This window comes from Primulina huaijiensis, chromosome 18 (assembly GCF_012295235.1).
Source record: "Primulina huaijiensis isolate GDHJ02 chromosome 18, ASM1229523v2, whole genome shotgun sequence".
NCBI classification, from domain to species: Eukaryota; Viridiplantae; Streptophyta; class Magnoliopsida; order Lamiales; family Gesneriaceae; genus Primulina; species Primulina huaijiensis.
The window spans coordinates 10,310,342-10,333,664 of record NC_133323.1 but is presented as its reverse complement, the minus strand read 5'-3'; the positions used below and the strand labels follow the sequence as shown (position 1 = coordinate 10,333,664).

The 23,323-nt window shown below is 37.6% G+C and overlaps 2 protein-coding genes across 2 annotated transcripts; both read right to left on the bottom strand.

Moving 5' to 3' along the window:
• Nucleotides 1–2,785: 2,785 nt before the first annotated feature.
• LOC140963919 (uncharacterized mitochondrial protein AtMg00820-like) lies at nucleotides 2,786–3,124 on the bottom strand. Its single transcript, XM_073423405.1, has one exon. It carries the CDS (start codon nucleotides 3,122–3,124, stop codon nucleotides 2,786–2,788), a length of 339 nt encoding a protein of 112 aa, XP_073279506.1.
• An 8,215-nt stretch (nucleotides 3,125–11,339) lies between these two features.
• On the bottom strand, nucleotides 11,340–13,567 carry LOC140963918 (E3 ubiquitin-protein ligase ORTHRUS 2-like). Its single transcript, XM_073423404.1, has 6 exons — nucleotides 13,490–13,567; nucleotides 13,345–13,406; nucleotides 13,172–13,274; nucleotides 12,637–12,781; nucleotides 12,051–12,268; nucleotides 11,340–11,891 (listed from the first exon to the last, which is right to left on the bottom strand). Exons 1-6 carry the CDS (start codon nucleotides 13,565–13,567, stop codon nucleotides 11,529–11,531), a joined length of 969 nt encoding a protein of 322 aa, XP_073279505.1. The 3' UTR covers nucleotides 11,340–11,528.
• Nucleotides 13,568–23,323: the final 9,756 nt, after the last annotated feature.

Genomic DNA, 23,323 nt, shown 5'->3' with positions numbered 1-23,323 from the left:
TAGTTGACTTCTTCTCGTTCTCCTTTTTGTCAACACCGGATTGTGGCTTCAGGTAGGCGAGAATGGAGGCTAACTAAGAGCTAACATCATCAATATTTTCATTGAAATTAGCCAAAACATCTTCTATCTTGGTGCAAAGCTGAAAGTTATTGGCTTGAATCTGCACACCAAAATTAGTAGCAGTGGCTGCTTGTTTCTTTTTTATTTGTTCCGTTCGACTAAATATATCAATCATACTTCTGGAAAGTTCTGACGCATCTTTGAGCATTTTGTCTTTGAATGATTATAAAGCTTCTTCTGTATTCAGATTAATTCTTTAAGGATTGTGATAGAAGAGGAGATAGCATTGAGGCTAGAGCTGATCTGATCTTATCCAAGGTTGTTTCATCAGTTAGATCCAGATTAGGATAGGATGACTCTACTGGAGGCATCTCTTTGGAGGAGGGACCAGCCAATTCAAGAGCTAGACTGCTAGAAGGTCTTGCTTGATCAATCAGTAAGATTTCTAAATTAGCCATATCTTCTACAGTCTTTCTGATTTGTTCTACTGACACTGGATCATTGTGCTCAGTTATTACCACTTCAACTGTCTCTTGGACAAGCTCTCGAATAAAAGCAGTTTCAGATGATTCTAATATCAAGATATCTTCAGATGATGTGCCGTCTTCAGTGGGGTAAACTGAAACAACTTTCTTATTTGCTGAAGGGGCAAAAAGTGTACTGAGCGGCAAATCGTCCTCATCATCTTTAATTTGTTGTTGTGCAATGGATAACACAATTTTGTCAACAGTAGATAGAGCAAAGGTCCTCGTAGAGGAGGAATGACTGACTGGTCGAGCAGTTGGGTTCTTTTGGAATCAGTTTTAGTTGGCTTCTTTGACGCAGGCTAAACTGAAGATCCACCCACTTCCTACTTCTTGGTATCCACTAGTTCAAAGAGTTTGTGATCATTTTCCCAGAAATTTACCTTCATCTGCAGGGAGACTAGGTCCATATCTAGTTGATTGATCACAGCTATATCATCAAACTGTAATCCGCTTTGAATCTTGAGAAGATCCAGAAGGTAATCTCGTCGTTGAAGAGCTTCAATTATAACGACAGTCTTGACTTGATGCAAAATTGATTTCTCTAATTCTATAAACCTTTTAAGTACGTCTTTTTCTTAATTTTGGATGCAAGGAAGTCTCTTCTGAATTGCACCCACTCATCAAAGAATTCAATCTTTTCTTTAGCAAATTCATTCACTTTTATCCATCAGTATGTCTATCTGAGCCTGGACAGCTGATGTTGATTATGATATAGTAATTTATGCTATCTTAGCTTTCCTTTCCCTGAAGCTGTGGAGAAGGTAGAAATCAGTCCTGACCTGGTGGACTGAATGGAATCTATAATTATTACTCCTGTTGTTGGTCTAGGAGGAGCAAGAGAAAATGACATATTGATTTTTCTAGGAATGGTGGTCACCGACCTTAATTGGTGTAGGCACTGGTCTTGTTTTAGTTTTTCTAGCCTTTTTCGGAAGAGGAGAAGGAGTTGTTACCTCAGAGTCATTGGATGTATAATCAGTTTCTTCTTTGGCTTCAGTCCAGTTACATTGCTGCCCTTTTTATCAGTTGGTTTCTTTTCAGTAATTAGATCCTCGCCAATCTCTTTCTTGATGACTATCATCCCAGCAGAAGTGACATTCAGAGGTTGTCATTTACGTCTGATAGAGAGAATGTTTGGTGTATTGAGAGCTTTGAACTTGTGCAGAGTTACTGAATTACTCAGTGAGGCTCCTGAGTTTTCAAACATTCTGCTCAAGGGGATGACAAATCCAACTGTTTGCTTCTCATTAAGGATCATCGCCTTTAGAAATTGGAATAGGATAACTGACCAGTTGACTTGGATTCATGTTGCAATGGCTGTCATTACAAAAAATTCTCTGTAGTATAGGCATCAAAAGAACTTGTCTTAGCTAGAATATGCTTTAGCCACAATGTCAGCCAAAAGTTGATAATCAGTCAGTCTCCAAGAAACTGACATGATCCACTTGTACTTTTCTTTTCAAGCTTACGATCTGCATAAGAATATCCCACTAAATTTAACGATGAGTCTTCAGCATACCATAAACCAACTTCTTGAGTTCCTTTAAGATATTTAAGAATTCTTTTAGCCTCTGAATAAAGTGATTGTTTTGGATTATACTGAAAACGTGCACGCATACAAATTGCAAACATGATAACCGGTCGAATGAAAGTTAAGTATAATAATGAGCCTATCAAACCTCGATACAATGTTACCTCGTTGATATTTCCCCTTCATCCTTATCAAGCTTAGCTAAGGAGCTCATGGGGTTGCAGCTGCTGAACATGATTCTATACCGTATTTTTTAAGTAGTTCTTTGTTGTACTTTGTCTGAATGACAAAGATTCAAGTAGCCAACTGTTTAACTTGCAGTCATAGAGAGAAATTAAGTTCACCCATCACGCTCATTCGAACTTTTCCTACATCATTTTAGCAAACTTCTCACACAGTTTTGGGTTAGTTGATCCAAATATGATATCATCAACATAAATTTGCACTAATAAGGTATGATCTTCTTTGGTGAATTTAAACAGTCTTATTGATAGTGTCTATAACAAAGTTATGGTCAATTAAGAATTTAGTTAATGTCTTATACCAAGCTCTGGGAGCCTGTTTTAACCATATAAAGCTTTTTTTAATTGATAGACATAATAAAAAAATAATGGTTGATAAAACCTCGTGGTTGTTAAACATAGACCTCTTCTTTCAATTGCCCGTTCTAGAATGCACGCTTTACATCTATTTGATAAAATTTGAAATTCTTGTAAGAGGCATAGGCTAGAAACATTCGAATTGCTTCCAGTCTAGCTATTGGTGCATATGTTTCATCATAATCAATTCCTTCTTCTTGTCTGAATCCTTGGACAACTAGCATCGCTTTGTTTCTTACTACCGTTCCATCTTCATTTAGCTTGTAAATGCACACCCATCTTGTGGCCATAATTGATTGATGAGAAGGTCTTGGAACTATGTCCCACACAAGATTTGTAATAAACTGATTGAGCTTTTCTTGCATAGCATCAATCCAGTTACTATCAGTTATAGCTTCGTCAATCATTTTAGGTTCAATATTAGAAATAAATTCAGCATGTAAAAATTGATTGATCATCTGCCCTCGGGTTGTTATAGGAGCAGTTGGATTACCTATTATCGAGCAATGTGGATAATTCTTGTTCCATCTGTAAAAAGGTTCAAAAATAATGTTATGTGGAACTGAATCAATTGGATTGAGTTCAATTTGGTTTTGATTAGTTAAGTTGATATCATTTTGGTTGGCATCAATTGGAATTCCATTAGATCTTTGTGCATCAGCAAACTGTCAACTAGAGTATCATCTTGTTCAACTGATTGATCGATCAATCAGATCAAGTTCTAGAATTTGAGGAGTTCTTTTATAAACTTCATCTTCGGATTCATCCTCTAGATTTATTTCTTCAAATAAGTTGATCAGTTTGGTTGGATCAGTTGACTGGTTAGTCGACACTATTTCATCAAATATAATGTGCACAGATTTTTCAACATTTAGAGTTTTCTTGTTAAATACTCGATAAGCTGTACTAAGTAAAGAATATCCAAGAAATATATTGTCATCTGACTTAGCATCAAAAGTATTCAGATGATTTTTACCATTGTTGTGAATAAAAATTTTGCAACCAAAGTTTTTAAAGTAAGATATAACAGTTTGCTTGTCATGCTACATCTCATAAGATGTTTTGCCATGTTTCTTGTTAATCATCGATCTGTTCTGAGTATAACATGCAATGTTTACTGATTCAGCCCAAAATCTCTGAGAAATTCCAGAATCAGCAAACATTGTTCTAGTAGCCTTTTTAAGGGTCCTATTCCTTCTCTCAACAAATCCATTTTGCTGAGGTGTTCTAGCTTCTGAAAACTCATGTCCGATTCCATGATTTTCTAGAATAGTATAAAAAGTTTGGTCGATGAATTTAGTTCTTCTATCAGATCTGATTTTGTCAATTTCTTTTGATTTTTCATTCAGAAGACTTTTTAAAATTTTGATCAGTTGAGTGGCAGTTTGGTGTTTTGAGTTTAAAAAGATTACCCAAGTGAACATTGTGAAATAATCAACAATGACTAAAGTGTATTTCATTCTCCCTAAGCTTATAACTGAAATAGGACCAAAAAAGTTCATGTGTAGCAGTTCTAATCTTCTGGTTGATGAATTTCACCCTTTGTTTTTAAAAGATGACCTGACTTGATTCCCAAACTGACAAGTTGAATAGATTTTGTCTTTAGAAAATTCAATTTTGGACAGACCGATAACTAACTCATTCTTACTCAAATCTACAATGACTCTTAAATTTAAATGAGTTAACCTCTTACATGAACCAATTTCTTGATAAGTTGGAAACAATGAAGCACATTGGTTTACTAGGTTAAATAGTCCAACTAATTTTGTATTTGTTGTAACACTTGCCACGTGTCATTATAATGAATCCAGGCGTATCTTTGACAGTACAGGCTTACTAAACTCAACTAAATAATTATGATCATACAACTGACTTATGCTGATCAAATTATATTTAAAATTTTCAACAAGTAATAATATTATCATGGATAACTTTACCTTTACCCACAGTTTTACCTTGAGAAGCGTCTCCAAATGTGATCTTGGGTCTATTAAACTGAATTAGTTTTGAAAGCAGTTTAGTTTCACCGGTCATGTGACTTAAGCATCCACTGTCCTAGTACCAAACTGACTCCTTGATTTGTTTAGTTATTGTGTCCCGCAATGACAACATACGAATAACTCTTGGTACACATACTTACCTGGGTCCAGACGAGATTAGTCATTTTGGAATCCAAACTTAGATTAGTTTAACCGACCGACCACTTGCTGTGTTCCAAATAAGTTGTGTGTGTGCATGTGTGGTGTGTTCTATGTACAATAAAAACCATATGTTGTTCACTATTTCCAAATTCATTGGTCAGCCTATATCGTTTCTGAACAAGCTTTCTGTTAAATTATCAGTTATACTTTTCTTTCATCGAGTTATGCATAGCGAGACTAGTTTGAATGGCCTTCGAGTTTGATTTAGCATTAAAATTCTCAGGCACAACCAACACCAAAATTTCTGCCTTTGCTCATATCTTCAGTATGCTTGGAAACTTATTGGATAGGTTCTTAAAATTCATGAACCATACTGGATCTTACAAAGTGAATGTATTTCTCTTTGCACATTCAGTTTTTGTTGAGTACTTGTCTCGAGAATGCTTTCCTTGTTGCTGAAACTGAGACAAGTTTTGTCTCCAATAGGTTATGTAACTCTTTCATTTCAGTTATGGTAACTGAAGATTTATTTCATGATGAAACTAGTTCAGTTAGCTTCAAATTATCATATGTAACTTTCTGATTTTTATCATGTATTCTCTCATTCGTAATTTTCAGCTTATCAATCTCTGATTTCAGACTTAACATTTCACTATATTGTTCTTAGTCATTTTCAGTTGTATAGTCTGGCAGGTCACTTTGCTTAGTTTTAATTTCTTCGAATGATTGAGAAAGTATTTAATACTCATTGATCATGTCATAACGTACGTTGACAAGGTCCTCTCGTATAAAGTCAGTTGAGCTAAAGTCAAATACCTGCTTATCTGTAGATTCTAGCTAGCATCATTGGCCATTAAACACTTCACTTCTTCATCATCACTGGAGCTACTTTAGTCTTCTGATTCCGATGATCTAGAGTCTGAATCAGCCTTCCTCGGCTACTAGAACATTTTGGTCATGCTTCTTCTTAGAGAATTTCTTCTCATCCTTGGATCTCCTTATGTCAAAGGATCTCTTGCCCTTCTCAGATGACCTCCTATCATCCCTTCTAAGTTTAGGGCAGTCTGTTATGCAATGGTTAGTTTTGCCACAGTTAAAACAGGAATTGGAGTCGTCAATTGACTCCCTCTTCTGATAGAATCTTCGGTTGGAGTCTTGAAAATTGCCTTGATTATTTCTTAAAAACTTGCCAAATTTCTTTACAAATAGTGACATGACATCGTTGCTCAATTGTCCAGCTGATTTTTCATTTGAAACTGATGGTGTCACGCCCCGTATCCGAAGCGTCGGTGACATCCGGCATTGTTTAACAATTATATTGAAAACAATAAAGCCTCGTATCAAATTAAACCAGTCTTTTTCATAAATAAAGTATTGTCTTACAATGACAATGTAATAAATACATCAGAGTTGCGAAATGCGGAAAACTAAACAAAATGGATAAAGTGGTTCTTGATCTTGATCATCGTTCACCAACCCCAGAAAGCTTCCTGCTCCTCCTTATTTATTTGCTCTTCAGTTTTATCTGAAATTTGTAAGGGGTGAGTGTTTTGGGAAACACTCAGCAAGTGGGGGTCGATCGATTCCAATGATACATATAGAACTTAATTCTTTAAAAATTTCTTTTAACATACTTTCCTAACATACTTTCAAAACTCAATATTCTTGGCTTGACACAACAGAAATGAAGCGAATAAAAGACGGAGCTTATCAAATGATTCAGAACAGAACAGAAACAATTCAGATCATTTCAGAACAGACAAAACACACTGTTACTCCTCTCATTTCCATGGTCAAATTGTCTNATTAACCTGCTGCGTTGGATCTTCCTGTAATGTAGGGCACATGTCCGTCCAATGTCCAATCAAGCTTTGGCTTCTTGTACCTGCCCTACAACCAACTTTTCCAAAAGATATGTCAAAGAATCTAACTTTTGATCGATAGGGTTAGCGCTTACCTCATTAACTTGTCGTGGAGGGTTATCTTGCCTAGTCCCAAATTGCTGTGCATTAGCAGCCATGTTGGAGATTAGGGCTCATGCCTCTTGAGGTGTTTTGTTTACCAACGCACCTCCATTTGCAGCATCAATCATATTCCTATTGAAAAGTGAGAGAACCTCGTAGAAATATTGGACTAAGAGGTGTTCTGGAATCTGATGTTGAGGAAAAATGGCACATAATTTCTTAAATCTCTTTCACTATTCATATAAAGTTTTCCCTTGTAGCTGTCCAATCCCACAAATGTCCTTCTTGATATTTGCTGCTTGTGAAGCTCGGAAGAACTTCTCCACAAATTGTTGTTTCATATTGTCCCAAGTCGTTATCGTCTCAGAGGGCAAGTAATAGAGCCAATCCTTAGCTTGTAGCTAAAGAGAATGGAATAGCTCGCAATGAGATTTGCTCCTCAGTAATCCCTTTTGGTTTCATGGCTGTGCACACAATATGAAACTNCCAATGGGGGCCAGAACAGAACATGATTTTATACCCACCAATGGGGGCCAGAATAGTACTACAATTCTCGTCCCATTTCAAATTCGAATCTTAACAGTGCAACATAATTCAGAAGTATCAGACAGAAGTTCTCAGATATTCAGATTTCATACAGACACAGCGGAACCAAGAAATTCGAAGCACAGAAGAGAACACATAATCGATCGAAATTTTAAAATAGAACACACTGACATTTTCGAAAAAGAGACACACCAACATGCATGTCACGTTATTTATATCAAAGTTTAAAATAGAAACGAAGTACATAACAAAAGCCTACTTACCGAATTTTCAGATTTTTGTACGGAGTTTCCTCTTGAAAATCAAGCAGCACTTCGACGTAACCTTAGCAATACTGTCCTTGATCGAGCAGCACTTCGACGCAGGATAGCAACTCTGGACTGCACGAAATTTCCTTCTTCTCCCTTGCTTGGCTTGGCCGAAATTTAGAGAGATTTTGGTGGAGGGTGTAGCCGAGTTTTCTTGCTTGTTCTTGGGATGATTTTGCAATGCATGGAGCCTTATATTTATAGCAAAATTTTGGCCTCTTTGCCTCCCCTTGGCCGACCCCGTGGAGCACAAGAAATGGCTTAATTGTGATCATTATGGTGGTTCAAAATCTCATGCACCCTTAATTGTCAACTTGATTTTCTAAATGGTCATTTCTTGCATCATTAATGTGTCTTAACCTTTAGCTCATCCCTTAGCTTCATCCTTGGTTATCTCAAAGGTTGTTTCTTGCATAATAAGTTTGTTCAATTCCTTGGCTCAACTTCTAGCTCCCTTTTTGGTCTTGTTAGGACAAGCTTGGTTGAGCTTCTTCGAGCTGAAGAATCGCGTCCTTGAGCTGAGGTTTTACTCCTCCAGTGACAATACTTCAATGGATGCGGTTATTTGCAGCTCGGCTTCATGTTGAATTAATTTCCGAGCTCTGAAGCTACTTTCTCGAGTTATGTTAGCTGAAAATCTAAGTTCATATTTAAGTCTATAGTTAGAATGAAAGTTGTTAAGCTTGAAGCTAAATTTCAAGTTTGTATTTCTTACATTATTTGCTTTGGATCGAAATTTCCGGGTTCTCACATCCCTCCCTCCTTATTGAAAGTTTCGTCCTCGAAACTTGCATTAGCTTGATCATTCGAATAGGTGAGGGTACTGTGATCGCATTTTCTCTTCGAGTTCCCAAGTTGCCTCCCTTTCAGTGTGATTTGACCACTGTACTTTGACATAAGGTATTGTCCGGTTTCTCAATACTTAGTCTTTTGAGTCCACTATGCGGGTAGGGACTTCTTCGTATTTGAGTTCTTCGTTGAGGTTTCCCTCGATCATCAGTGGTGCAACTTTGAGTACATGACTCGGGTCTGGGACATACTTCCTCAGCTGTGAGATGTGGAAGACATTATGTACCCTGGACATATCAGGCGGTAAAGCTAGACGGTAGGCTAAGGTTCCCACCTTCTCCAGTATCTCGAACGGCCCCACATATCTTGGGTTCAACTTTCCGAACTTACTGAACCGAACTACTCCTTTCATAGTAGAGACTTTGACGTATGCTTTTTCACCAACTTCTAATTCCAACGGTCTCCTCTTGAAATCTGCCCAGCTCTTCTGTCTATCTTGGGCTGCTTTGAGTCCTTCTTTGATTATAGCGACCTTGTCAATGGTCATTTGAACAAGTTCTGGTCCAGTAACAGCCTTTTCTCCGACCTCGTCCCAACATAGGGGCGACCTACACTTCCTTCCATACAAAGCTTCATACGGAGCCATCTCGATTCTAGTGTTATAGCTGTTGGGGGAGACTTATTCGATCATGGTTAACTGTTCACTCCAATTTCCAGAAAAATCCAGCGCACATGTCCTCAGCATATCCTCGAGGGTCTGAATTGTCCTTTCGGTTTGGCCATCAGTCTGGGGATGATAGGTCGTGCTGAGAGTAATCATGGTTCCCATAGCCTTTTGGAAACTCTTCCAAAATCTTGATACAAATCTTGGATCTCTGTCAGACAGTATACTTGTCGGGACTTCATGTAGTCTCACTATATTGTCTATATACAAGGTAACGAGCTTATCCAGGTTGTAAGTCATTCGCACTGGTAAGAAATGTGCAGACTTGGTCAATCTGTCAACGATTACCCAGATACCATCGTGACCCTGCCTGGATCTTGGTAGCCCTACAACGAAATCCATGGAGATGTTATCCCACTTCCACTCCGGTATTTTCAATGGTTGTAAAAGTCCTCCAGGTATTTGATGTTTTGCCTTGACTTGTTGACAGGTTAGGCATTTGGAAACAAAGAGCCACGTCTTTCTTCATTCCATTCCACCAGTAATTGTTCTTCAAGTCTCGGTACATTTTGATGCTTCCTGAATGTATTGAAAATCTTGATTTATGTACTTCGGTCATGACTTCTTCTCGAATTCCATCGATATCGGGCATATACAATCGTCCTTTCATCCAAAGGATACCGTTTTCGTCAATTTGAAACTCTGGAAGTTTTCCTTCTTGGATTTTTTCTTTAATTTTAAGGATGGAGGTGTCTTGACTCTGCTTTAATTTGATGGTTTCCCGTAGGCCTGGTCGCGCTGATAGTGAAGATAAGCTTACTTTCCCAAAATTTCTTCGACTCAATGCATCAGCCACCTTATTCGCCTTTCCTGGATGATAATTGATTACCAAATCATAATCCTTTAGAAGTTCCATCCATCTCCTTTGCCTCATGTTTAATTCTTTCTGGGTGAAAATGTACTTGAAGCTCTGGTGATCGGTAAACACCTCACATTTTACTCCATAAAGGTAGTGCCTCCAGATTTTAAGTGCAAACACAACCGCAGCTAACTCAAGGTCATGAGTGGGGTAATTCTGCTCATACGGTTTCAATTGTCGTGAGGCATACGCAATTACCTGACCCTCTTGCATAAGCACACACCCTAATCCTTCCTTGGAAGCGTCACTGTACACAGTGAAATTCTTACCATCCTCGGGAAGAACTAGTACTGGTGTGGATGTGAGTTTCGTCTTCAGGATTTCAAAACTTCTTTCACAAGCTTCATTCCAAATGAACTTCGAGTTTTTCTGAGTAAGTTTTGTGAGTGGAATGGCTATTGAAGAAAATCCTTCCACAAATTTTCTGTAGTAANCACCTGCAAGACCACGGAAAGTAGGCAATAAATGAATCAAACCCGAATTTAATTCAAAGGTAGCTTCAGTAGTAGGGAATTGAATGCATAATAGCATGTATACGCATGTAAGTATTAAATGATTTAACTTTTAAACAAGTAAATGTATTTATTAAAATAAATATTGAAAAATTATTTCAAACTGAATATGTTATATATTTTCAATTAAAATTTTGGTTTATGACTAAATGAAAGATCAATGGTGGCTCTAATTGGGTCAAAAGGTTCAAAAAAATTCAGTCCACAATCTCTCAGAGAAATGAGTGTAAGATCGACTCCATGCAAGTTAATTTTTTTTATTTGGTAAATCAAATAAAGCATAAAAACGTTTTTTAAAGTAAATTGCAAAGTAGATATTGGTAGTTGTATTGCAAATATATATATTGAAACAAAAAAAGGATAACTATTAATCACTTTTGAGAGAAAATATATTTTGTTCGAGTCCACACTTTATTTCTACTGCAGCCTCTATACATCGAGCTTACAACGAAAACGAAAACAAGCCCGTAAAGATTCTGGTATTTATGTGTCTTTACAAAAAACATTCTTGTGTTTGTTGAATTTGCTCTCAATTCGTTGTCAATTTTCCAATACAATACTGTTGCTAACAGATTCAACTTTTACATCATAAAGTGAATTATCTGGGATTTCTATTTATGGGCAACAGCCAAATATGATGCCAACTAATAGTATTAGGAAAATCATGCATGCAAAAATTTTATCACGGTAACCATAGAGAACCTTTGCTCCTCCAACCTTAAAAACACAACCAACTCACCATAAGGACAGATTTTTTGAAATAACGAATTTAAAATACTCAAAATTGATAAGTACTCTTCAAACCATATCAGTTTTGAGAAATTAATGTGATAATGTTTATGTGTAGTATTATCTTTTGAAACACCATATAGATATTACAAATGCAATGTTAATTGAATGCATATGCAGACGCGAATTAGAGGTGAAAGTTTTGCACATTGTCCATCCTTGATTACTTCTCAAGGATCCTAGTTTTGAGCTCTACATTTTGGTCTCCCACGACCTCTTTTTACAGGGGTCGGCGTGATATCGCTGTCACCAGACTTCTCCACTGGAACTTTTCTTTCAACATGGTGTTTGCGTTTCTTTGAAATCTCGGCATTCTCATGCTCGGGTGGAAGGCCAGGCGAACTATATTCCTTCAAAGCACTTTCATTGTTGTCTTCTGTTTTCTCGTTTGACAAGTTGACTGCAGATTTATCAAGCATAGCATCACCGATGATGTCTATAGCTTTTGATACCCCAATATCAGTGGAGCCCCCATCATCGTTCTTTTCCTCGTCAAGCCCCGATTGCAGTTTTTCAATCACTTCCATGAGTTCCCTGTTGACCTAAAAGAGGATAAATAACGTGCCTTGTTAATTCAAGAAAACACTAAGGGAGCAACTTGGAATTGCAGCAACACAATTGGTCTGATCGTTTCCAGATAACTATTGAATTCTTTATCCAAACTATAAATGCGTGACTGATGTTGAGAGCATGAATTGTACCTGAGGATTTTGGAGGAACTCAGATACATCAGTGGGGCATGAAGGGCATTTCATTATGTTCTTTTGTGAACGGAGTTTTCGTCCATTGTGGCACATCCTCTCTTTTGTGAATGTTTGACCGGCAAATGCATTTTCCAGACAAGGCTTACAAAAGTTATGAGCGCATGGGGTGGTCAGGGGAAGATTCATCACTTTGTCACAAAGAAGGCAGCTGAACCCTGTATGAGAGTCGTAGTTATTGGATTAGCAATTCATCTTGCCAACTAATTCAACTCCATCATCATAGAAAATGAACACAATATAGGGGGAAAATATCCTTCATCATCTGAATGAATATGTGTTACTTTGGACGTGTCTAGAAACAAACCACCAGTATTGAAAAATCAAACTTTCAGAAGATGCATGCTTTGTGCGAGACTGCACAAGTTTCTTGGAACACTCAAACTAGAGATTACAGAAACAATTATTGTGAGAAGATGATAATAGCCAGCGAAGGGTAAAATATCATCCTTAAGGATTTAATATGCTAGAAACAAGTAACAGCAGCATAGTTTATGCAGGCATAGATCAGTGAAGGATTTTATACCTTTTAACAATTTCTCTTTCATTGAAGTGTCCTGTGCTTTCCTTATAACCTTTCTGGCATTCTCTCGATCCTCCAGATTAACATTCACTACTTTTTCTTCGCTGAGAGGCGGTGGTTTTTTCCATTTCCAGCAATTCTTTTCTTCCTGAAATCAAAATAACTAGTGATAGATAAAAGACCCTTTTGTTGTAAACTTTATAAGCAGCATCAAGAAGTTCCTTGAGGAAATGGAAAATTGAATGAGAAGATATAGAAAGGAGAGCTTGCAGTTAGTTTAGGTCCAAAAATGAAAACTAACTGAAAAACTGATTGAATGACTTCTTCAATTCTTTATACAAATCAATTTCAGATTCATTTGTATCAGCAACCATTCGGAGACAATTTTATTCATACAAACCCAAGAAACAAATAGGAGAGAGGCACTTGTCATATGTCAAGATGTTTGGCTCAAATGGTAGATGTACTTCTGGAAGGGAAAGTTGTGAAGATCAGTATTGCATGGGAACAAGCAAAGCAAGATAGTAGTTCTACTCACATCATAATCCCACGCGGGACTTTCCACCCTTTCAAAAACATCAATTGCATGCTTAAGCTCGGAAATGTTTGGCAACTGTCTTGGCCGATCCCCATGCTCATCACTAAACATGATGATGAAAACATTTAAGGAACTCCTCTTAAATAAAACCATTATCATGACCAAGTTCAAACCTTGTCCATGGCGCTGGCTCATTGTCACATCTGACAAATAAGTATCTGCAAACCTTGTATCCCTGATGCAGAAGAAAAGTAAAAATTAACAACCATAGCAAAAGAAATCTCAATAAAGTGAAGCTACCTTAGCACAAAGATATACCTGTTTTCCAACTTTTCTCCAACATTTCTCAAGCCTNTCCATGAATGCTGCAGGAGCATTTGTCAGACCAAAGGGCATTACTGTGAATTCGTAATGTCCATATCTTGTTCTAAAAGCAGTTTTAGGAATATCTTCTGCTTTGACCTTTAACTGATGATATCCTGATATTAAATCAAGCTTTGAGAAATCTTTGGCTCCCTTTAGCTGATCAAAAAGATCATCTATTCTCGGGAGTAGGTACTTATTCTTTATGGTTATCTTGTTCAACTCCCGGTAATCCATACATAGCCTCATGCTCCCGTCCTTTTTCTTTACGAATAGCACTGGAGCTCCCCACGGGGATACACTTGGGCGAATCTGCTTCTTGTCTAATAATTCCTGGAGTTGCTCCTTTAACTCCTTTAATTCTGCTGGAGCCATTCGGTATGGTGCCTTTGAGATTGGTGCAACACCAGGGACCAAATTGATTTCAAATTTTACTTCCCTATCGGGTATCTTCCCCGGTAATTCCTCATGGAAAACATCTGGAAATTCTTGAACAATTGGAATATCTTCTAACTTTGGGGCTTCTTCTTCCTTGATCTCATTGATCTTTGCCAGATAAATCTCTTCACCTCCTTTTATGGCCTTCCAGGCTTGAGAGGCAGATAGTAGAGATTTCCGTTCTTTGGATTTCCCGTGGTATATGACTTCCTCTTTGTTCGAAGTCTGAAGTCTAATATCCTTCCTTTGACAGTCTACCATGGCATGGTTTTTAGCCAACCAGTCCATTCCAAGAATGATGTCAAACTCAACCATATTGAGTTGAATCAATTCCGCTTTGAAAGTTTGATTGCTGATACAAATTTTACAATTTCGATACACTTTGTGCGATTCAATTACTTTACTCATCGATGTTGCCACTCTTAAGGGTTCACTAAGAGTATCATGTTTAAGTTTAAAATTTTTAGCAAATCTTCTAGACACAAATGAATGTGTGGCACCACAATCAAACAAAGCATATGCAGGCATTTTATTAAGTAAAATGGTACCTGCCACCACTTCGTTGGTATTATCAGCTTCTTCTTGGGTTATCGCGTACACCCGAGCATTAGTCTTGTTTTCATTCTGTTTACTGGGCCCCGTCCCTTTTTCTTTGTTTTCTGGACAATCTTTAATTCTATGACCCACCTTTCCGCACTTAAAACAAGCGCCTGTCTTCCGGTAACATTCTCCAACATGTTTCCGTTGACATGTATCACACCACTTTCCTTCGGTGTTACCAGCACTGCCAGAACTTCCTTTGAAAGACCCACCTGAATAATTTGGTTTCTTAAACTTGGGACCATTCTGAGTCGATTGATTGTTCATCGGCCTTTTGTTCTTGTTTTCTTACTCGCGTCGCTTGATATCAGTTTCTGCGCTCATTGCAGCGCCCATCAAATCCGCAAAGCTGTTTGGCTTGAATACTGCCAATGCCGACTGAATGCGACTGTTGAGTCCCTTCTTGAAACGATGCATTTTTAACGTTTCATCCGACATGATCGTTGGGACATAAGTTCCCAGATCGTTGAATCGTGAAGTGTACTCCATTACTGACATGTCTGGAGCCTGTTTGAAGCTTTCAAATTCACCCAACTTCTGTAGTCTAAATTCAGCTGGATAGTATTGTTTCAAAAATTCTCTTTTAAAAATCTGCCATGTGATCTCTTCCACTTCTGTCAAAGATGGCGACACAGTTTCCCACCATTTCCTAGCCCGGTCTTCCAAAAACGGTGTTACAACCTCCACTCTCAGTTCTTCAGGTATCTCCAGTAAATGCAATTGTGTTTCGACGTTCTTGAGCCAGTTGTGACTGACTTCCGAGTCTGGTTTCCATCGAAAGTTGGAACTCGATTCCTTCTTAGAGATTCATAATGGTATTTAATTCCACGCGGTTGTGGTTCTTGAGGTGGTTGGATGGCATTAGCTAATGGGTTCACGAATCCTTGCAACGTCGCAACTACGATAGTGGCTATTGCGATCATATCTTCTTGGCTGAGGTTTACTCTCTGATGTGGTGGTGGATTTTCATTTTGATTGGCGCCACGAGGGTTACGGTTGTTTCGGGGTGGTATGCCTTCCATATCCTATAAACATGTATTTTATTAATTTGTTTGCCAAGTATAATTAAAATAATTTCATTAAATTTTTGAAATTCATACAAGCAAAAGTTTCGAAACAAATGGTGAATCAAATAATTCTTGATACAGTCAATGTCTAGTCTAGAGTCCTCTCTCTACTCGTCTATAACCTCTCCATCGCCTACTGCCTCGTTAATTTCTTCTTCCATCGGGTTTCCTTCTAGTTGCTCTACGAGTTCTTCCATGTTGATCACTTCATTTTGCAGGTGCTCAATGTAATTCTGCAGTTGTGTGTTGTGATGATCAAGGTTGTTTACTTGATCTCGTAGCTCCTGTATTGTTGATTGGCTTACTTTCTCATTGATTTCTTGATCTGCGATCTGTTCCTCCAGACGATGTTGTGTTTTGAGAAGGCTATCGTCCCGGATCTTGAGGGTAAAAATCCTATCCTGAGCTTTGTTTAACTCTTGCTTGGTGATTTCGTGTCGACGCTCCGACTCTAGATGATAAGCGGTATAACGTCTTACGCCCTCGCGTAGTTTCTTCTCTTCCTCTCTGGCCTCATGAAGATCATCCGTCATGCATACATTATTCCCGTCTAACTGGAAATTATCTCTTTCGAGTTTCTCATTTTTTCTTTCAGTGTTTTAATTTCTGACTCCTTTTCCTGAAGTTGATTTTGAAGTTCATTTATAATGCGTTGAAGATCCATGTTGTTTTCCTAAAAAAACAATTTTATACATAAGATACTTATCGAATTTTTAAATATGCAATAGAAGGATAATAGAAAGTTTCAAAATAATTTAGTACACATAGTATTTTCTTAGTCACAAATTTTATTACAACCCAGATATTATAATGCTAATCTAATCGAACATCTCTCCGCCATCGCTGTCACTGGCGCTGTCATCTCCGGCCACCTCCATCGGTGCTACCTCCTCTTCCTCCATGTTCTCTATCACCAAATGCAGGTAATTATTCTGATCTTCAAGTCTGTCCATAGTGCCATGGAGCTTCGAAATGTACCGATCCTGTCTGGCGTTGTACTCTTCCTGGCGCTGACGGGCCTGAGCAGCATGTCCTCGCTCTATCTCCACTCTATCCAATAAATCCTTGTTAAGTGCAGCTAAGCGCGTGATGCGAGCAGAATCGGTCGGTATCTGCAGTAGCTGGCTCTCCGCCAAGTCCAGATGATGAGTCAATCGTTGTACATCGGTCTCCAGTATGAGTCTACTCTCAATAATCTCATGTTTCTCCAACTTTTCTCTAGCCAGTTGCGCCTTCAAGGTCGCAATTTCTCTAGTCTGATTGTCATTCGTGAGCTGGCGCATGCGAAGGGCAGCCTGAGCACGGGTACGTGGAGCAGCCATTTCCTAGGATATAATCGAAGGCAAAGCATCAGAATCGTATAAAGGATAGAAAGGCACAAATAATAGAAACAAAGTGGTCATGAAAAAATTTTGATACTAAGAATTGCGAAGCGATTGAAGGGATAGATTTCTGAAGTCTATTCGAAATTTAAGAATCCGATGAAAGTTGGATTTTAAGAACAGATGAAAGTTGGACTCAAATTGGGATGCACTAGGCTTTTGCCAAAATTTGACTTCGCCAAATTTTGTCTATCAAAATCGCAGCGGGATTATGAACCTGGCGGCTCTGATACTACTTAAATGTCACGCCCCGTATCCGAAGCGTCGGTGACATCCGGCATTGTTTAACAATTATATTGAAAACAATAAAGTCTCGTATCAAATTAAACCAGTCTTTTTAATAAATAAAGTATTGTCTTACAATGACAATGTAATAAATACATTAGAGTTGCGAAATGCGGAAAACTAAACAAAAGGGATAAAGTGGTTCTTGATCTTGATCATCGTTCACCAACCCCAGAAAGCTTCCTGCTCCTCTATATTTATTTGTTCTTCAGTTTTATCTGAAATTTGTAAGGGGTGAGTGTTTTGGGAAACACTCAGCAAGTGTGGGTCGATCGATTCCAAAGATACATATAGAACTTAATTCTTTAAAAATTTCTTTTAACATACTTTCATAACATACTTTCAAAACTCAATATTCTTGACTTGACACAAGAGAAACGAAGCGAATAAAAGACGGAGCTTATCAAATGATTCAGAACAGAACAGAAACAATTCAGATCATTTCAGAACAGACAAAACACACTGTTACTCCTCTCATTTCCATGGTCAAATTGTCCCCAATATGGTAGTCCTCTAAGGGGTGAGGCCAGAACATGGTTTTATACCCACCAATGGGGGCCAGAACAGAACATGGTATTATACCCAACAATGGGGGCCAGAACAGAACTACAATTCTCGTCCCATTTCAAATTCGAATCGTAACAGTGCAACAGAATTCAGAAGTATCAGACAGAAGTTCTCAGATATTCAAATTTCAGAGTTATTCATACAGACACAGCGGAACCAAGAAATTCGAAGCACAGAAGAGAACACATAATCGATCGAAATTTTAAAATAGAACACACTGACATTTTCGAAAAAAAGACACACCAACATGCATGTCACGTTATTTATATCAAAGTTTAAAATAGAAACGAAGTACATAACAAAAGCTCACTTACCGAATTTTCAGATTTTTGGACGGAGTTTCCTCTTGAAAATCAAGCAGCACTTCGACGTAACCTTAGCAATACTGTCCTTGATCGAGCAGCACTTCGACGCAGGATAGCAACTCTGGACTGCACGAAATTTCCTTCTTCTCCCTTGCTTGGCTTGGCCGAAATTTAGAGAGATTTTGGTGGAGGGTGTAGCCGAGTTTTCTTGCTTGTTTTTGGGATGATTTTGCAATGCATGGAGCCTTATATTTATAGCAAAATTTTGGCCTCTTTGCCTCCCCTTGGCCGACCCCTTGGAGCACAAGAAATGGCTTAATTGTGATCATTATGGTGGTTCAAAATCTCATGCACCCTTAATTGTCATCTTGATTTTCTAAAGGGTCATTTCTTGCATCATTAATGTGTCTTAACCTTTAGCTCATCCCTTAGCTTCATCCTTGGTTATCTCAAAGGTTGTTTCTTGCATAATAAGTTTGTCCAATTCCTTAGCTCAACTTCTAGCTCTCTTTTTGGTCTTGTTAGGACAAGCTTGGTTGAGCTTCTTCGAGCTGAAGAATCGCGTCCTTGAGCTGGGGTTTTACTCCTCCAGTGACAATACTTCAATGGATGCGGTTATTTGCAGCTCGGCTTCATGTTGAATTAATTTCCGAGCTCTGAAGCTACTTTCTCGAGTTATGTTAGTTGAAAATCTAAGTTCATATTTAAGTCTATAGTTAGAATGAAAGTTGTTAAGCTTGAAGCTAAATTTCAAGTTTGTATTTCTTACATTATTTGCTTCGGATCGAAATTTCCGGGTTCTCACATATGGTTCCAGTTTCACTGCAGTTAAAGCCTTCGTCATCTGAGAGGTAGATTGATCATCATTTCTGATATTCAATTCAAATTCATAAGCTTTTAAGTTTGGAAAAAAAAATCATATAGCTCCATCTTGCTCAAATATTTGGATTCACACATTGCTATAGTCTTGAGATCCCATTATTTTGGAAGTCTTCTCATCACCCTCGGAATCAACTCTCGATTGATGTACACTTTTCCAAGTAGATTGAGCTATACTATGATTCCACTAACTCTTTCATCAAAATCAGACATAGATTTTTCAGGCTTCATCTTGATATTGTCAAACTTTTGTATGACCATTAAGAGCTTGTTTTATTTGGTCTACTCATTTCCTTCACCTAGCTGAATCAACTTCACAGATTTCTTTTGCAGTTTTGCAAATTTTGATTTTGCTTAATATGTTTTTGTCAAGAGTTTTGTACATAATATCTTTAGCCACATTTTCAGGATTTGATTTCTTCTTATACATTCGTCCATTTTCTCATTGGTTTTTCCCATATTTGAGGAGCATCTTCAGTGATGACTTTAGTTGTATTTGCTTTCAGTATCTTCATTGGTCCATCTGTGACGACGAACTACATATCATCGTCTTGAAAATATAAATGAGTCTGCATGTTCATCTTCCGATCATCAAAATCTCAGTGTCCAAAAACCAGTACACGTAAACTCTATGCATGATTAAAGTTGTTAAATTATTTAATTAATTTAAAATGATTTAAATGATGCATGTAACATATGTTAATTATTTTTTTATACGTTTATATATCCTTGTTTATGTAAAATTAAATATTTTCTTCAATTTGAGTTTTTCTTGTGAATATTTGATGCTTGGCCGGGGATAGGAAACCGGAGACGATTAAGACGATAAAATTAAATTTTATATTTTATTTTAAGTTAAAAAATTATTTATTTTTAATTATTTATGAAATATAGCTTTTTAAGATCAAATTTAATTTATTAGATGAATTAAAACATTTTAAGCATTTTATTTGTAATTTTCGAAAATTAAGAGTTAATTTTATTTGTAATTAAGCCTAATTAGTAGTTTAGCCATTTAATTAAGTTGATTAAAAGTTTAAAAAAAAGAAAAAAAAACAAAAACTCACGAACACACATATACTCACACTTTTGCACACACTAAAACTAACCTAAAAAGCTAGGGTTGTCCCTCCCTTGAGCACTCATCCTAGCAATATTCTGGAGATTTTGGTGAGTTTTTGTCAAGAAAAACGTCAAGGAATCGTCCTCCGTTCATCTTCCACATTGCCTCACGCCGATATTCGTTTATTCGAGCGTTTAGGCGCCAAGAAATGTTCTAAACTTTTCTTGACACATCGATCATGTCATATATGTGTATTTGATGTAAAACATGCATGAAAAAAGTTGGTTATATGTGCAAAGTTTGATGGGTTATGATATAAACAATTTCTGAAAATTTTGAGTCATCAAAATCCATCATCTTCTATTATTTTTATTTCTGCGATTATAGGTTGGTTTTCTGGAAATATTTTCGACACATGATTTGTATTAATATGTGTTATCTTCGATTCGATAGTAAATTCGTAATTTTCTGATAAAAAACGAGGGAGATATGATTTTTATCGTAAAACCGCACAACCTGTGAAAATTTTGTGTCACAAAACCCGTCATCTTCTGTTATATAGATTTCTGCGATTTATAAGTTGGTTTTCTGGAAAATTTTTCTACATATGATTTGTANTTTAAATCTTTTAATTTGAGGCCTAATGATTTTATTAATCTTAATGAGTCTAATTAATTATTTAAAAACTATGGTAAATTGAGTCCATTAATTAAGTGTTTAGGAAATCTTTTTATATTTTCTTTAAAAGAGTCATACAATACACACGCACACAATTCAGATTTTTCGAGAAGAACACCACAAAACACAAACTAAAACACACACACTTTGGCCGAGAGTTTTCTTGCCTTTGGATTCGATCTTTCTTGTTGGTTTCTTCGATCCAACCATCACCAATCTTTCATCACACATAGTACCATATATTCACACCACTTTTACGCAAAAGAAACGATCGAAAAGTTGATCCGATCGTCCGCCGAATTCCCCACAACAATTATTGACTGTTCGAGCGTTTAAAAACGCAAAGACATGTTTTTAAACCTTTCTTTATGCACCATTCATTTCATATTATTGTGATTGTCGAATTATGCATGAAATTATTGGATATATGCAAAATTAAGATCAAAACAAATTGGGAAACGTTTTTCTGAAAATTCTTGTGCATGAAACTGTCGTTGTTCTTGAGTTTCTTGGCTTTCTTGATTTGAACCTTCGGTGATCCCTCTGGCTTATTTTTGCGGTGTATGGTTAGATTATGGACTGTGTCTAGATGGCGGTAGAGGGTCTGGTAAGGGCTGGAACCGAATCTGGAACACCAAGAAGTCGTGGGAAGTCATCCACGCGTGAGGTTTGGTTTTGAGTCACGGTGATGGTTTTGTGGCGCGGTTTGGTGTATGAGTCGGCTGGGGCGCTGGGGCTAGGGTCTAATGCGCGTCTAAGGGTCCTAGGATGAGTCTCTTTATGGTGGTTCATGGCCTGGAGTGGCAGATAAGAGGTTGAGAAAGGAAAGCCGCAGCTGTGCAGTTGGGGTTCACGTGAGAGCAAGTCACGTCTGTGGGTTTGGGGCGGTTGCTGGACGGGACCAAGGCATGGGCCAATGTCTTGGGTCATGCCTTAGGGTCCTAGGGAGGGCCTGGTGGTGTTGATTCAGGGCTAAGTTGGCTAGGGAAGGTGGCTGGACCAGGAAGCAACCAGCAGCACAGATCGGAGTCAGTTTAAGCTAGTTACGGCTCTTGCTTGTTTTGGGGCTCAGACGTTGGTTCTGAGTTTGAAATGGGTTGATCATGGTCTTAAGTTATGTCTAAGGGTTGGGTCTAGGGCCTGATTCAGGTCCGTTTCGAGTCGGTTTAAGTATGAAGTCATTAGAAGCGTTTATGTGCCGAAACGCTTCTCCTTGTGCAGTTTATTTCATGGGCTGTGGGTTCACGTTTTTAAGTGGTTCGAACATGGTTCGGGGATAGTTTAGGCTCTTAGACAGTAGGTTAGGGTGTTGGCTAAGTATTGTTCGAGACCCGAGTCGTTCGGTAAGTCGTAAGCTATCTTAATTAATTCGGGAATCGTACGCGTCTGAGTGCATCTTTGGTACTATGTCTTATTAGTTAATTTTCGAGGTTGAGGCAGCATTTCCAGAGCGTTCCAACAAAGCCCACGACGTTTGTAAGTATGATTGAAGTTACANTTTGTGAGACGGATCTCTTATTTAAGTCATCCATGAAAAAATATTACTTTTTATGAANTGATTTGTCTTGTGGCCACCCGGTAAAGCATGACTGGGGATTTATGATTATGAGAGTGGAAAGCGGTAAAACATGACCAGGGACCTCTTCACCCGCTAAAGTATGACCGGGGATTTATGTATGTGGGAGTGGACATTCGGTCGAAAGGTTGTGGTGATCTCTGCCAGCCTAGTACTGTAGTTTAGTCTAATCAGGCGATTTATGTTATGGGCCACTTGCTTTGAAACATATTTCTACGCAAAATTATGTATGATATGATAGAAGCAATTTTATGAAAATTTTTATGCAACAATGGCACATCTATGCTTATGTATGCTCAGCTTTTACTATGTATGCGCTACTTTCAAATGCATGAATTTTATTAAGTATTACTTGCTATTTGTGGTTTATGCATGTTGAGTCTTTAGGGTCACTAGACTTGCACGTTAAGTAAAAATGTTTATGCATGTTGAATCTTTAGGGTCACTAGACTTGCACGTTAAACATTTTTACTCTGATTTTATTAATTTACATTTCATTGGCTACCAAGTATTTTCATATGCTCGTTTTCGAATAATGTTTTTTCAGTTGTTATAAATGATATTTTATGCCCTTGAAATATTTTTGTACTTGGACCAATTTCAAGAATTTAGTCAAACATTTTATTTAATTCAGAATGCGAAGGTTACTATTTAAATAAGAAAATTTTTATTTTTCCGCAAATTTTAAAGTAGTATTTGATATTTTAGCACGGGATGTTACGGTTGGTATCAGAGTTAGGTTATTGTAAAGAGTTGTGCCTACTGCCGGTAGCGAGAAGCTCATGAAGTCACGCCTCAAGTCTGTAAGTTTAAAAAAAAATTTATGTTGGGGGCATAAAAAATGTGATTTCTTTATATGCATGTTTAAGATTTGATTTACGTTTAGTGTATAAAATGAATATTATTTTCATGCATGTTGGTTACGTGTTGGGTTTAATTTTGGAACAGT

Bases quoted from the DNA above. Each gene is read 5' to 3' on its own strand.
- LOC140963919 (XM_073423405.1), bottom strand. From the start codon at position 3,124: ATGATTGACGAAGCTATAACTGATAGTAACTGGATTGATGCTATGCAA.